Source organism: Prionailurus bengalensis, chromosome B1, assembly GCF_016509475.1.
Source record: "Prionailurus bengalensis isolate Pbe53 chromosome B1, Fcat_Pben_1.1_paternal_pri, whole genome shotgun sequence".
Lineage (NCBI taxonomy): Eukaryota > Metazoa > Chordata > Mammalia > Carnivora > Felidae > Prionailurus > Prionailurus bengalensis.
Window position 1 is genome coordinate 42,967,265 of NC_057344.1, and position 16,887 is coordinate 42,984,151.

The following is a 16,887-nucleotide window of genomic DNA, read 5'->3' on the forward strand; positions in this document are numbered from 1 at the left end:
CTAAAATGAGTCTCTTGTAGACAGCAAATAGATGGGTCTTGTTTTTTTATCCATTCTGATACCCTATGTCTTTTGGTTGGCGCATTTAATCCATTTACATTCAGTGTTATTATAGAAAGATACGGGTTTAGAGTCATTGTGATGTCTGTATGTTTTATGCTTGTAGTGACGTCTCTGGGACTTTGTCTCACAGGATCCCCCTTAGGATCTCTTGTAGGGCTGGTTTAGTGGTGAAAAATTCCTTCAGTTTTTGTTTGTTTGGGAAGACCTTTATCTCTCCTTCTATTCTAAATGACAGACTTGCTGGATAAAGGATTCTTGGCTGCATATTTTTTCTGTCTAGCACCCTGAAAATCTCGTGCCAATTCTTTCTGGCCTGCCAAGTTTCAAAAGAGAGATCAGTCACGAGTCTTATTGGTCTCCCTTTATATGTGAGGGCACGTTTACCCCTTGCTGCTTTTAGAATTTTCTCTTTATCCTTGTATTTTGCCAGTTTCACTATGATATGTCGTGCAGAAGATCGATTCAAGTTACACCTGAAGGGAGTTCTCTGTGCCTCTTGGATTTCAATGCCTTTTTCCTTCCCCAGTTCAGGGAGGTTCTCAGCTATTATTTCTTCAAGTACCCCTTCAGCACCTTTCCCTCTCTCTTCCTCCTCTGGGATACCAATTATGCGTATATTATTTCTTTTTAGTGTATCACTTAGTTCTCTAATTTTCCCCTCATACTCCTGGATTTTTTTATCTCTCTTTTTCTCAGCTTCCTCTTTTTCCATAACTTTATCTTCTAGTTCACCTATTCTCTCCTCTGCCTCTTCAAGCCGAGCTGTGGTGGTTTCCATTTTGTTATGCATTTCGTTTAAAGCGTTTTTCAGCTCCTCGTGACTGTTCCTTAGTCCCTTGATCTCTGTAGCAAGAGATTCTCTGCTGTCCTCTATACTGTTTTCAAGCCCAGCGATTAATTTTGTGACTATTATTCTAAATTCACTTTCTGTTATATTATTTAAATCCTTTTTGATCAGCTCATTAGCTGTTATTTCCTGGAGATTCTTCTGAGGGGAATTCTTCCGCTTGGTCATTTTGGATAGTCCCTGGCGTGGTGAGGACCTGCAGGGCACTTCCCCTGTGCTGTGGTGTATAACTGGAGTTGGTGGGCGGGGCTGCAGTCAGACCTGATGTCTGCCCCCAGCCCACCGCTGGGGCCACAGTCAGACTGGTGTGTGCCTTCTCTTCTCCTCTCCTAGGGGCGGGATTCACTGTGGGGTGGGGTGGCCCGTCTGGGCTACTTGCACCCTCCAGGCTTGTGATGCTGGGGATCTGGCGTATTAGCTGGGGTGGGTAGGCAAGGTGCACGGGGGCAGGAGGGGCAGGGTTAGATCGCTTCTCCTTAGGTGATCCACTTCAGGAGGGGCCCTGTGGCAGCGGGAGGGAGTCAGATCCGCTGCCGGAGGTTTGGCTCCCCAGAAGCGCAGAGTTGGGTGTTTGCGCGGAGCGAGCAAGTTCCCTGGCAGGAACCGGTTCCCTTTGGGATTTCGGCTGGGGGATGGGCGGGGGAGATGGCGCTGGCGAGCGCCTTTGTTCCCCACCAAACTGAGCTCTGTTGTCGGGGGGCTCAGCAGCTCTCCCTCCCTTTGTCCTCCAGCCTTCCCGCTTTCCGAGCAGATCTGTTAACTTATGACCTCCCAGACGCTAAGTCGCGCTTGCTGTCGGAACACAGTCCGTCTGGCCCCTCCGCTTTTGCAAGCCAGACTCGGGGGCTCTGCTTGGCCAGCGAGCCGCCCCTCCGCCCGGGCTCCCTCCCGCCAGTCCGTGGAGTGCGCACCGCCTCGCCGCCCTTCCTACCCTCTTGCGTGGGCCTCTCGTCTGCGTTTGGCTCTGGCGACTCCGTTCTGCTAATCCTCTGGCGGTTTTCTGGGTTATTTAGGTAGGTGTAGATGGAATCTAAGTGATCAGCAGGACGTGCGGTGAGCCCAGCATCCTCCTAAGCCACCATCTTGCAAAACCTCCTTCCAGTACTATTTTAAATAGCAATGATGAAACTGGGCATCCTTGTCTGTGACTGACCTTAAGGCAAAGGCTCTAAATTTTTCTCCACTGAGAATGATATCAGCTGTGGGTCTTTTATATTTGGCCTTTTTGATGTTGAGGTATGTTCCATCTATTCCTACTTGTTGAGTTTTTGTCAAGCACAAATGCTGTATTTTGTATATATTTTATGTTTTTGATGTCACATTTTACATCTTCTTATTATATGTATCCCTTAACTAAGTATTGAAGCTTTAGTCAATTTTACTGCCTTTATCTATTCACATTCATAGTAGCTTTTTTGACTACCCTTATTATATTTATTTTTTTTTTTTGCAGTGAGCTTTTTACTTCTGTATGTTTTCCTATTTCAGTTTAAATAATTCTCCTTAGCATTTCCTGCAAGGATGGTTTAGTAATGACAAGCTCCTTTAGCTTTTGCTTGTCTTTAAAACTCTTTATCATTTCTCCAATTCTGAATGATAATCTTGATGGTTACAATATTTTTGGATAGAAGTTTTTTCCTTTCAGCACTTTGAATGTCATGCCACTTCCTTATGGCCTGAAAAATACATCTGCTGAGAAATCTGCTGACAGCTAATGAATGATGTTTTCTATGTACATCACAATTTGTTTTTCTCTTGCTGCTTTTAAGATTCTCCTCTTTACCGGGGCGCCTGGGTGACTGTCAGTTGAGTGTCCGACTTCGATTCAGGTCATGATCTTGCAGCCAATGAGTTTGAGCCCCGTGTCAGGCTCTGTGCCACATGGGCTCAGCCTTCTTTGGATTCTGTGACACCCTCTCTCTCTGTCCCTCCCCCGCTCATACTCCGTTCTCTCTGTCTCTCAAAAATTAATAAAACTTTAAAAAATTTTTTAAAAAAGATTCTCCTCTTTACCTTTTGGCATTTTATTTTAGTTTTGTTGTTTGTTTGTTTGTTTTAGTTTTTATTTAAATTCCGGTTAACATACAGTGTAATATTAGTTTCAGGTGTTTGGTTTAGTGATTCAACACTTACATACAACACCCAGCGCTCATCACAAGTGCTCTCCTTAATCCTCATCACCTAACTCATCGTCCCACCTACCTCTCCTCTGATAACCATCAGTCTGTTCTCTGTAGTTAAACGTCTTTTTCTTATTTTGCTTCTCTCTCTCTTTTTCCCCCATGATCATCTGTTTTGTTTCTTAAATTCCACATATGAATGAAATCATATAGTATTTATCTTTCTCTGACTTATTTTAGCATAATACTTTCCAGCTATATCCACAGTGTAGCAAATGACAAAATTTTATTCTTCTCGATGTCTGCATAATTTTCAGTTGTATATACTTACCACATCTTTACTCATCTGGTGATGGACACATGGGCTGTTTCCATAGTTTGGCTATTGTAAATAATGCTGCTCTAAACACTGGGGTGCATGTATCCCTTTGAATTAGTATTTTTATATTCTTTGGGTAAATACCTGGTAGTGCAATTGCTGTGTCATTTTAATTATGTGCCTTGGTGTGGAGTGCTTTGGGTTCATCTTATTTGGAACTCTATGAGCTTTCTGCACCTGGATTTCTGCTTTCTTTCCCTGGTTAGGAAAAATTTCCATTGGTTTCTGTCTCTTTGTCTCTCTGTTCTCTTTCTGGCCACCAATAATGCAAATGTTATTCTGCTTTATGTTGTTTCAAAGGTCTCTTTAGTTTGTTTGTTTGTTTGTTTTTCATTTTTTAAAGTTATTTTTTTTCTTTTTGCTGTTCTGTCTGGATGAGTTCCATTGCTTTGTCTCCCAGGTTGCTAATCCATTCTTCTGCTTCACCAAGTCTGCTATTAAAATCTCTTGTGAAATTTTTAGTTATTGTATGCTTCACTTTATGACTTTTTGTTGTTGGTGGTGGTACTTCTTATATTTTCTTTTTATTGACATTCTCACTATGCTCATCCATTCTTCTCCCAAGTTTAGTGAGAATTTGATGACCATTAATTTGAATCCCTTACTGGTAGGTTACTTATCTTTATATCATTAAGGAGTCTTTTATTTTTTTTTTCCCGTTCTTTCTTTTAGGTCATAGTTCTATATTTCCTAATTTTGCTTAACTCTCTGTGTTTGTTTCTGTGTGTTAAATATAAAATAGTTACTTCTATCAGTCTTGAAGGAGTGGCTTTGTGTAGGTGATAAACTTTCTTGTTCAACCTTACCCTAGCTCTTGATTATCTTTTAAACCTTTGTGATTATCTAACCACCTGATTTATTCTTGATTTGTTCTTATTTTTGAGGGTGTGCCAAGACCTCCCAGTATTCAGTGCGAGGAATCTCATTGAGTACGTAGTTTCAGGCTGATTGGAAACCAGACCCCTAGGTAAATGTGTAAAATATGAACATATATTCAGTCCTCTGCAATCATAACCTCTGCAATTATAACCTCTGCTGGTGTCCAGTCCAGGAGATCTGGAAGTGTCCTTTGGGGGACAGCTGCAAAAGTTGAGGTTGCAGACAAGTGCATATGCTCTTTTCTGGGAGGTGTCTTTGACCTATGGTGAGGTCCAGGGTGTGCACAAGGACGGTGTATCCCTGCTTACATTTCCTGTGAGTGGCTCAGCCCTCTACATGTGGAGGAAATTTGAAGACTGTCCCTCAGCCTGAAGCTCCATACTTGTAAATAAGTCATTTCCACAGGAAGACTGGTATTGCATTTCAGTCTGTTTGTGTAGTAACCTGGGTGCAGTGACCAGTCAAGAACTGTATTTCCAATTGTCACATTCCCATGGAGCTTAGGAATGACAGCCTCCTTGGCCACCAGAGCCAGGTGGATCATAGGGGATTCCCTGTGTGGATTATCCATGCTTACTGGATTTATATATACAACTGGAGAGTATAAGAATTGGAGCATGTTTGCTGGCTTAAGAAATGTAGTGAGAATGTGTCTTAACCGCACATTTCTGTGGGTCAGGATGCAGCTGAGGGTCCTTCTCTGTGTGTGTATGATGGCTTTAGTCTGGGAGTGGGAGAATTCCACAGCTCCTTGCTATCACCAGCCCCAGCCATAAAGCAATGGAGTGTCACATTTGTCCATGCTCGCTGGCTTTATCTAGTGAACATGAGAAGGCCACAACTGTTCCTGTTCACCTGCCCCAGCCAACTAGAGGGGAATTACTGCAACTACACAACCAGACTTCAGTAAGCAGTAGGATAGAACTTGAATGCTGGCCCTTTCTGTCTTAGTAAGGTGGAGGGACGGGGTGTATCTGAATTTCCCCCCTGGGCTAACAGGGTAGGTGCAGAGTACAAAAATGGTATCTACCAGTGCCTCTGACTCAGAGAAAGTTTCAGTTGTCCCTTGCTCCTTCACCAGAGACTTTTAAATTAACATATGAATCTCTTTCGCATATACTCACAATGCTTTTCTAACTACTAGGAGATTGCTTGTTTGTTTGCTTGCTTGTTTTTGTTGAATTTTGGTTGAGTGAGACCATATGTAAATTCTTTTAAAAGTAAATCTTGGGTTTGTATAGAACTTTGTGTCCCTTGGACATCAGCCCCTTTGGTTTTCTAAGCCATACATTTTGGGGGCTCATGTTTCCAGTGCAGATCCCAAAAGTTGGGATGATTAATGTAGAGGCACCAACTCCTTGCTCCTCCAGGAGAAACACTAGACTGATTAAATCCTATTATGTGATGCCATGACAGGGTGAGATCACATCTCTGCCTTCCTACCCATTTTGATATGGTCTTTGTATCATTTGTTATGGAGAAGCAGTTCATCTAGTTTTCAAATCTTTTTCAGAGGTATGATCCATATGTCACTGTAGAGTTGGTGTCTCCATGAAACGATGTGGTTTCAGGATTCATATGCCACCATCTTACAGAAGTCCTAGCCAATTCTTATTCCCTTGGGGAAAGTGCTTATTGTGATAGACAGCTTCTAAAATGTTTCCAATGATCTCACTTTCTGGTATTCATTCCTTTTTGTAATCTTCCTTTGTATTTGGGCTGGATATAGTGGCTTGCTTCTATGGCAAAAGTTATAGGATGTCACTCAGAAGATTAGGTTAAAAAAGAATGACTTCTGTTTTGCATGCACTCTCTCTCTCGCCTTCTCAGATGGCTTGCTTTGCTAAAACAAGCTACTATGATGAAGAAGCACACATGGAAAAGCAATCATGAGCCAGTGAAGCAGTAAGACCCTCAATTTAACAGCCTGCAGGAAATTGAATTCTTCCAAAAACCACATGAGCAAGCTATGAAGAGAATTCTTCCAAGTCAGACTTCCAGATGAGACAACAGCCCCAGACAATACCTTGATTATGGCTTTGTAAGAGACTGAAGAGGGAACCTAGCTAAGATATACCCGGATTCCTGACCTACAGAAACTCTGATATGATATATGTGTGTTGTTTAATGCTATTAATTCTGTGGATAATATGTTATACAGCAATATATAATATATATACAGAATATATACAATATATACTATATATATATACTATATATATAGAATATATACAATATATACTATATATATAGTATATATATATATATATATATATATATACACAGAAATATATGTATTTCTTTGGCGCTGGTTGTTATTTGTCCTCTCTCACTTGTGATTTTATTTACTTGAGTTCTTTCTCTTTTTTTCTTGATAATTCTGGCTAGATGCTCATCAATTTTATTGATTTTTTCAAAGAACTAGTTCCTGGTTTTATTTTTTTGTTGTTGCTGTTGTTGTTGTTGTTGTTTGTCTGCTTGTTTCTGTATCATTCATTTCTGCTCTAATCTTTGTTATTTCCTTCCTTCTGCTGGCTTGAGGCCTCTTGTGTTGTTCTTTATCTAGCTCCTTTAGGTATAAGCTTAGGTTGTTTGAGATATTTCTTGCTTCTTGTGGTAGGCCTGTATTGCTATAAACTTCACTCTTAGAAATGCTTTTTCTAGGGGCGCCTGGGTGGCTCAGTTGGTTAAGCGTCTGACTTCGGCTCAGGTCATGATTTCACGGTTCGTGAGTTTGAGCCCTGTGTCAGGCTTTGTGCTGACAGCTCAGAGCCTGGAACCTGCTTCAGATTCTGTGTCTCCCTCTCTCTCTCTCTGACCCTTCCCCACTCATGCTGTATCTGTCTCTCTCTCTCTCAAGAATAAAAACTAAAAAATTAAAAAAAAAAGAAATGCTTTTTCTACATCCTAGGTTTTGGGATGTGGTATTTTCATTCTCATTTGCTTCCATGTACATTTTTATTTCTTCTTTGATTTCCTGGTTGATTAATTCATTGTTTAGTAGCATGTTATTTCACTTCCATGTATTTGTATTCTTTCCAAATTTTTTCTTGTGATTGACTTCTAGTTTCATAGCTTTGTGGTCAGAAAGATGCAGGGTATGACTTTGACCTTCTTGAATTTGTTGAACTTTGTTTTGTGGACTAATACAAACTTCTATTTGTATGTGATCTATGTGATCTATTCTGGAGAATGTTCCATTTGTGCTTGAAAAGAATGTGTATTCTGCTGTTTCAAGATAGAATGTTCTGAATATATATGTTGAATTGATATAGTCCAGTGCATCATTCAAAGCCATTGTTTCCTTGTTTTTCTATTTGCATGCTATGTCCATCAGCGTAAGTGGGGTGCAAAAGTCCCCTACTATTATTGTATTATTATAGATTAGTTCCTTTATGTTTGTTATTAACTGTTTTATGTATTTGGGTGCTTCTATGTTGGGTGCAAATTTTCCATTGTTATATCTTCTTGTTGGATTGTATGTTTTATTATTATATAGTGTCCTTCCTTGTCTCTTGTTACAGTCTTTGATTTAATGTCTACGTTTTCCAATATAAATATTGCTACTTTGGCTTTTTTTTTCTGACATTTGTTTGCATGATAGATGTTTTTTCATCTTCTCACTTTCTATCTGTAGATGTCTTTAGATCTCAAATATATCTCTTGGGGTGCCTGGGAGGCTCAGTCAGGTAAGCATCTAACTTCTGCTTAGGTCATGATCTCGTGGTTCACGAGTTAGAGCCCGGTGTTGGGCTCTGTGTGGACAGCTCCAAGCCTGGAGCCTGTTTTAGATTCTGTGTCTCCCTCTCTCTCTGCCCCTCCCCTACTCATTCTCCCTCTCTCTCTCTCAAAAATAAATCAAAACATTTTAAAAATAAAACAAAATATATGTCTTGTAAGAAGCATATAGATGTGTGTTCTTTTTTTAATCCATTCTGTCACTGTATGTCTTTTGATTAGAGGGTTTAGTCCATTAACATTCATATTAATTATTGGTAAATGTGTTTATTGCTATTTTATTACTTGTTTTGTGGTTGTTTCTGAAGATTTTCTCTGATCTGTTTTGTCTTTCATGTTTTGCTGACTTTCTTTAGTGATATATTTGGATTTATTTCTCTTTATTCTTTAAATATTTGTTAGTGGCTTTTGATATATGGTTACCGTTAGGTTTGTATATAACTTCTTCTGCACATAGCAGTCTATATTAAGTTGATTGTTGTTTAAGTTTGAACCCATTCTTTTCTCCTGATTCCTTCTTGTTTTAGGTATGTGTTATTATATTTTATATTCTTTTTTTATGCATGAGTTCCTTCACTTATTTTTTATAAAAATTTTCATTTTTACTGCTTTTGTGTTTCCTACCTCTATACTGTCACTTTTGGTCTCTCCTTTCCATTTAAAGAATCCCCTTTTCTTGCAGGGCTGGTTTAGTGGTCATGAACTACTTTACTTCCTGTTTGTCTGGGAAACTCTTTACCTCTCCTTCTATTCTGAATGACAGCTTTGTTGTATAAAGTGTTCTTGGCTGCAGATTTTTCCCATTCAGCACTTTGAATATAAAATGCCACAACCTTCCGACTTGCAAAATTTCTGTTGAAGAATCTGCTAGTTTTATGGGTTTTCCCTTATAAGTTACTAATTTCTTTAGTCTTGCTGCTTTTAAATTTTTTTCTTTGTCATCATATTTTGCAAATTTAGTTACAATATGTCTTCGTGTGGGTCTGCTTTTGTTAATTCTGATGGGTGTTCTCTGTGCTTCCTGGATCTGGATATCTGTTTCCTTCCTCAGATTAGGGGAAGTTTTCAGCTATTATTTCTTCAAATAAATTTTTTTGCTTTTCTCTCTCTCTTATTCTTCTGGGACTCCTAAAATACAAATATTATTAAGTTTTATGGAGTCAATTCTTTTAGTCTTTTCTTGTTTTGTATAATTATTTTTTCTGTCTTTCATTTAGCTTGGTTACTTTCCATTACTCTTTCCTCTAGGTCACTAGTTCTTTCCTCTATTCCTTCCATCCTGCTCTTCATTCCATCAGGCCTGTTTCTCATTTTGTTTATTGTACCCCTAACTCTCCTCTGTTATTCCTTATCTCTGTGTTCAGTGTCTCACTCATACCTTCCACTCTGTTCTCAAGTCTAGTGAGTATTCTTGCAATCATTGTTTTAAATTCTCTATTAGGATGGTTACTTATATCTGTTTCAATTAGATCTCTGGCTGTGGCCTTGCCCTGTTTTTGTTTTGGGATAAATTTCTCTGTCTCCTCATTTTGCCTGCCTCTCTATGTCTCTTTCTCTGTGTTAAGAAAATCAGCTATGTCTTCTGCCCCTGAAAGTAGTGACACTATGAAGAAATGGTCCTGGAGTGCTCTGCAGTGCAGTGTCCCCTGTTCACAACAACCTGGCAATTCAGGAGATTATCCTGAATCAATGTGCTGTTTATGCCTTGCTGTCATGTCACTTTTCCTTTCTGGTGTAGTAATCTGTACTGACTCGATGACTATTTGGGCCTGTGTTTGCTCTCTGTGATGTTAGCAGGACCTAGGAAGTCCAGCTCTTGGGGGGGCATGCCTGCCAGAGAACTAGGGAGTGGGATGCTGGGGTTAGCAAATTTTTCACTGGGCCACTAGTCCTGTGTCAGATCCTCCAAAGCACTGAAGGGGGTGGGATTTGTGTGCCAAGGCAGCTAGGTGAGCAAGGCTAGGTGCTGTGTCCAAGGAAGGTTGGGTGTGCCTTGGCCCAGTGTGCCAGGATGGCTGGGGTCTGCAGCTGTGCATGGTGTGGTGTCTGGGCCCGGTGGGGTGGCTGCTGTGCACCTATTGGCTGGGCATGGAGCAGGACAGCAGCTGGGGGCATGCAGTAAGACACAGTGCACAGGAAGGCTAGGGACACTTGGTTGGGGAAGGTACACAATGGCACTTGTAGGCAAATGTGTGGTACAGTGGATGTGCATGTTGTCCTGTGGTAGCTGTGCACCTGACAGCTTGTTGAGGCACATGCGTGGCTTTGACAAAATTTTCCCTGAGCCCAGGGCCATACCTAGCAGGCTTGAAGTAGGCTAGTCCTTAGGAGAATACTTGGGCATAGTGCACTGGCAGAGGGTTAGGTAGCAAGTGTTGTGCAGTCCTGCCTCCTGCAGGTGGTTCTGTGTTTATACTGCAAGGCTGGGGAAGAAAATGATGTCTTCCAACTCCCTCATTTTCAGAGAAGTCCCCCAACACACTCTGAAATCAGTATGAATTGATCTGTCTCCCATTTCTCCCCAGAGTTGTGTAAACCTTTTGTTTTGTTTATTTTTCTTCTTTAGAGAGACAGAGCACGCATGCAAGCAGGAGAGGGGGGCAGAGGGAAAGAGAGAGAATCCCAAGCAGGCTCCATGCTCATCATGGAGCCCAATCCAGGGCTCGATCCCATGATCCTGGCATCATGACCCAAGCCCAAATCAAGATTCAACTACCACCCAGGTCCCCTTAAACTGTCATTTTTATGCTGCTCTCTGTGGGCTGCTGTCTCTTTAAGAGCAGTGACCCAGGTATCACTTGCCACACTGCATGCCTTGTGCTGAGGCAGCAGATTTTAAAGCTCTTAGGCTCTAAGCACCACTGATTTTATAAACACAGAAATAAGCAACTTTGGGTTTTTTTTTAAGATTTTATTTTTTTAACTAATCTCTACACCCAAAATTTACTCACCTCAGAGGGGCTCAAATTTACAAACCTCAGATGAAGAGTCCAGTGCGCTACTGACTGAGCCAGCCAAGTGGCCTATCAGCCCCTCTGGTTTTTAAAGCCAAACATTATGGGGATTAGTCATCCCCATGTGAGGTCCCTGGTGTGAAGAATTGTTTTTCTGCCTTCTCCACAACCTCAGCTCCCTCCCTCCAACAGGCAGCCTCCCTACACCTTTCTGACCTCCTGACCTTTCAGATGTGGCTTCTTCTCTATATTTAATTGTGGAGCTTTTTCTTCCAGTTCTCCCATCACTCTCCAGTTTGTTAACTTGGATGTGGATGATATCTAGTTGAAGCTATGGGACAGAGTGAGCCCAGGGTCCTCCTACTCTGCTACCTTTCCAACCTCAGAATTTCATTCTTTTAAAGGTTCAATAATATTCCATAGTTTGTATATACCACATTTGTTTATTGGTTTATTTGTCAATGGACATTTAGGTTGTTTCTACCTTTTAGCTCTTGTGAATAATGGTGCTATGAATAGCATTTGGTGTACAAATATCTTTTCAAGTCCCTGCCTTTTAATTCCTTGGATATATACCTAAACATGGATTTGCTGGATCATATTCTAAATCTGTGTTTATCTTTTTGAGGAATGGCTATTCTGTTTTTCACAGTGGCTGTACCATTTTACATTCCCATTAGTAATTCACAAGGGTTCCAATTTGTCCACTTCCTCATTAACACTTTATGTTTTGTTTTGTTTCTGTTTTGATAATAGCCATCTTAACAGATGTGAAGTAACATCTTATTGTGTTGTTAATTTTCACTTTCTGGATAATAAGTGATGTACAACAGTTTTTCACAAGCTTGTTGTCCATCCCTATGTCTTCTTTAGAGAAATGTTTATGTGTGTCTTTTGCCCATTTTTAATTTGGTGTTGGTTTTCGTTGTTGTTCTTGAGTTTAAGGTATCCTTAATATATACTTGTATACCAATCCTTAATATAAATTCTGGATATTAATCTCTTACCAGATAATGATTTTTTAATATTTCCTTCCATTCTGTGGGTGCCTTTTCAGTCTCTTGATAATGTCGTTTGCAGACAAAAGTCCTTTTAATTTTGATTAAGTCCAGTATATCTGTTTTCTTGTTTGTTCCCTGTCATTTGAGTATCACATCCAAAAACATTTCCAAATTAATGTTATGAAGATTTTCCCTGTGTCTTCTCAGAGTATTATCATTTAGTTCTTTAGGTCTTCAATACATCTTGAGTTAGTTGTTGCAGATGGTATAAGATAAGGGTCTAATTTCATTCTTTTGCATGTGGATATCCAATATCCCAGAATCATTTGTTGAAAGCATTGTCCTTTGCCATTGAACAGACTTGGCAGACTTCTTGAAAATTATTTGACCATATATGAGAGGATTTATTTCTTAACTAATATATTCCATTCATCAGTAATGCCTGAATTTATTCCATGACCACGTTGTTTTAGTTGCTGTAGCTTTGTAGAAAGTTTTGATCTCAAGAAGTGTGAGTTATCCCACTTTGTCCTTCTGTAAGTCTGTTTTGGCAATTGGAAGTCCCTTGAAATTGTTTTAGGATGGATTTTTTATTTCTGAAAAAGTATCATTAGAATTTTAACAGAGACTACATTGAATTTGTAAATTGTTTTAGATAGCATTAACATCTTAACAGTATTATGTCTTTCAGTCCATGAACAGGTATGAATGGGTATCTTTCCATTTCTTTAGGCCTTCTTTAATTTTTTTCAGCATTTCTTGGTAGTTTTCAGCATACATATCATTTATCATCTTGTTTAGTTTAGTTGGTTAATAATAGTTTATACTGTTATAATTGGAATTGTTTTCTTAATTATAAAAAAATCTTTATTGTTACTGTAAAGAAATACATTTGATTTTTGTATGTTAATATTTTATTCAGCAAATTTACTTTTTTTGATTAGTTCTGACAAGCTTTTTACATGTGGAGTCTTTAGAGTTTTCTATATGTACGATTATGTCATCTGCAAACAGATTATTTTACTTCTTTCTCAGCAATTTGTATGCCTTTTATTTATTTTTATCACCTAATTGCACTGGCTAGAATTTCAAATATGTTGAAAAGAGGAGGCAAATGTAGGCTTGCATATGCAACTTTATGTATTGGGTATATGTTAATTTTCAGGACATAATTGCAAAAACAAATTTTTATTCTTATTTGATATATTCATATTTTTGATGTATTACTTATAATTTATAGTGCTTTTTAAAATAAAATGAAAGAACATAAGCCAGGAGGCCAGTTAAAAAAATATAAAATGGTAAAGGAAGCAAAAGTTACATATACTGGTGACTAATTACCACTGGATTACCCATTTTTATGGAACAAGGGTTTTACAATGGTTACAAATGAAGTTAAAATATTTACCTTGACAAACTATTCTTATCAATATTATAACAAAGATTCATGATAATTTATAATCCAAAATATTCACTTACATTTGAAACCAAAACAAAATAAATGAATTATGTTCCAAGTTTTGAGGGCACAAATCATTAACACTAACCAATTATTTATAACAGAATATTAACATAATATAGAAAATCTCCCTTATGGAGATTCTCAATTTAATTCCTAAAGGCCAAATTATATTACATTATTACAAAAAAAACTATGTCAAGGCAAACACCCAAGTTATTTTTCTTTAATTGATTATTGTTTAGATTTTGTATTGGAATGCTAGACTTTTTGTACCCAAATGAGAGTAATATGGAATAAAAAGTCTCAAATAGGGCATATAAGAAATAATTCTTTTCTCATGTTATATCAAATGTATGAATGATTATGAAATATTATCTGTGTTTTACTTTAGTATTGTATAAATAAAACCTGCAAAAAAGTTCACTTGATGGAATATAACTGTAATGCTGCTACAAAATGCAGAGGAAATGGAGTAAGTAACTTTTTTATAGTTCTAAGTTAAATGTTATTTTTGTGGGTAATTAAAAATAAAAAAATTATCTTATTTGGGAGAATTGAGACTCTAGGTTACTTTTAATCTGACCTGGTCCAGAAATAGCTAATCAATATAAAGAAAATCAGTGAAGCTAATTCAAAGACTGTTAAATATATTATACTACATGTGTTGAATTTATTGTAAGCACCCACAACTTTTGAATTAATAACATGTTTAAATGAAAACCATTTATTCTTTTCTTATGACAATAAGTTCATGCTTTACTTATAAATATGTACTTATAAACATAAATCATTTACTTATAAATAAAAATTTACTTATATAAATTCATATTTATATAAAATTCATATAAAATAAATATAAGTATGAATGTATTAGTTCTCCCTCATACTCTTAATAATTAAAATTTATGGCTATATAATATTTTATACAGAGTACACTTAAAACCATGTTGATACATTAGTGAATTTTCTGACTGTTCCTATGAAGAGATTTCTAATAGGAAGTGTATCCTTATGCAAAAATTTTTATTTCTTCCCAACTGCTTAACTATCTTAATCTAATAATACAAATTTGCTGTCACAATTATGTTTAATTTTTACTTCTTTAATTTATAGTTCTGGTTCTTCTTAAATTATTTTTCCTAAAACAAAATCAGTGTAAGATGCATTCAACATTATAAAAGTTATTTCAAACTTACCAAACTTATAGGATTCAATTTTATAATTTTTAAATTGTTTGGATCTAGACTATATAAAATGCTTTTTGCATTATCTTTAATTTTCTATAGGTTGTTAACAAAGAGGATAACTATATTTTAATATTTTGTTTTTTACTCTCTATAGTTATTGTTCTGAGCTTTTGTTTTTCTTTGTTTAACTTTCCATTGTAAGACTTTAGCCTTAATGATTTTTATTAAATCTCAAAACAAAGTTAGAGATTATAGATTATTGATACTGTTTTATTGGACACAAATTTATTTTCTTCATCTACTGCCATTTTTATTTTATTTACACTTTTGTATTTTTAATACAATTTTTCACTATGAAAAATGACATTAAAATAAGTAAGATTAGACTTCTGTATTTATTTTACGAATTTTCACTATTTGTTTCATAATTAAAATTAACATGTCAGGTAAAATCTAAATCTAGGAGAAGCTCTATTTACTTTCCAATGACATGTCAACAGATAGGCAACTTTATTATTTACAATTTATAGAGTTGATTTACAAGTCTATAATTTCCAACTTTAGTTCAAATTTTAAGAACATGTAGTTGCTTAGACATATTATTGTGAATTATTGGCAGTTATGGTAGTGTTGTTCTTTCTTTCTTTCTTTCTTTCTTTCTTTCTTTCTTTCTTTCTTTTTAGGCTTAAGTTTTATTTGCATAAAAATTAGAAAAAGAGCTGTTAAAAGTCTGGAAAAGTCCAGTGAAATAAATTTCTTGTCAGTATTTTAGCTGATTGGATATTTACACAAAAGAGGTTTTCAGTTTGAATTATTTCAAAATTACTTTTCTCTACTTTCACAGTTATTTATAAATTATCCAAATGATTAGGGGATTTTTGTTTTTTTAATTTTTATTTTACTATTTTTTTCCCAATATATGAAATTTATTGTCAAATTGGTTTCCATACAACACCCAGTGCTCATCCCAAAAGTGCCCTCCTCAATACCCATCACCCACCCTCCCCTCCCTCCCACCCCCTATCAACCCTCAGTTTGTTCTCAGTTTTTCAGAGTCTCTTATGCTTTGGCTGTCTCCCACTCTAGCCCCTTTTTTTTCCCCCTTCCCCTCCCCATGGGTTTCTGTTAAGTTTCTCAGGATCCACATAAGAGTGAAACCATATGGTATCTGTCTTCCTCTGTATGGCTTATTTCACTTAGCATCACACTCTCCAGTTCCAACCACATTGCTACAAAGAGCCATATTTCATTCTTTCTCATTGCCACGTAGGACTCCATTGTGTATATAAACCACAATTTCTTTATCCATTCATCAGTTGATGGACATTTAGGCTCTTTCCATAATTGGGCTATTGTTGAGAGTGCTGCTATAAACATTGGGATCCAAGTGCCCCTATGCATCAGCACTCCTGTATCCCTTGGGTAAATTCCTAGCAGTGCTACTGCTGGGTCATAGGGTAGGTCTATTTTTAATTTTTGAGGAACCACCACACTGTTTTCCAGAGTGGCTGCACCAATTTGCATTCCCACCAACAGTGCAAGAGGGTTCCCGTTTCTCTATATCCTCTCCAGCATCTATAGTCTCCTGATTTGTTCATTTTGGCCACTCTGACTGGCATGAGGTGGTATCTGAGTGTGGTTTTGATTTATATTTCCCTGATGAGGAGCGACATTGAGCATCTTTTCATGTGCCTGTTGGCCATCCAGATGTCTTCTTTGGAGAAGTGTCTATTCATGTTTTCTGCCCATTTCTTCACTGGGTTATTTGTTTTTTGGGTGTGGAGTTTGGTGAGCTCTTTATAGATTTTGGATAGTAGCCCTTTGTCCAATATGTCATTTGCAAATATCTTTTCCCATTCCATTGGTTGCCTTTTAGTTTTGTTGGTTGTTTCCTTTGCTGTGCAGAAGCTTTTGATCTTCATAAGTTCCCAGTAATTCATTTTTGCTTTTAATTCCCTTGCCTTTGGGGATGTGTCAAGTAAGAGATTGCTACGACTGAGGTCAGAGAGGTCTTTTCCTGCTTTCTCCTCTAAGGTTTTGATGGTTTCCTGTCTCATATTCAGGTCCTTTATCCATTTTGAGTTTATTTTTGTGAATGGTGTGAGAAAGTGGTCTAGTTTCAACCTTCTGCATGTTGCTGTCCAGTTCTCCCAGCACCATTTGTTAAAGAGACTGTCTTTTTTCCATTGGATGTTTTTTCCTGCTTTGTCAAAGATGAGTTGGCCATACGTTTGTGGGTCTAGTTCTGGGGTTTCTA

General features: G+C 37.6%; 1 protein-coding gene across 1 annotated transcript in view; it reads left to right on the forward strand.

Annotated features, from left to right (window-relative positions):
* Window positions 1-16,887, forward strand: part of ADAM18 (ADAM metallopeptidase domain 18) — a 164,963-nt gene that overhangs the window by 113,344 nt on the left and 34,732 nt on the right. Inside the window, exon 17 of the mRNA XM_043563577.1 lies at window positions 13,835-13,915. Within this exon, the coding sequence (XP_043419512.1) occupies window positions 13,835-13,915 (81 nt within the window). The remainder of the gene's footprint in view (window positions 1-13,834; window positions 13,916-16,887) is intronic.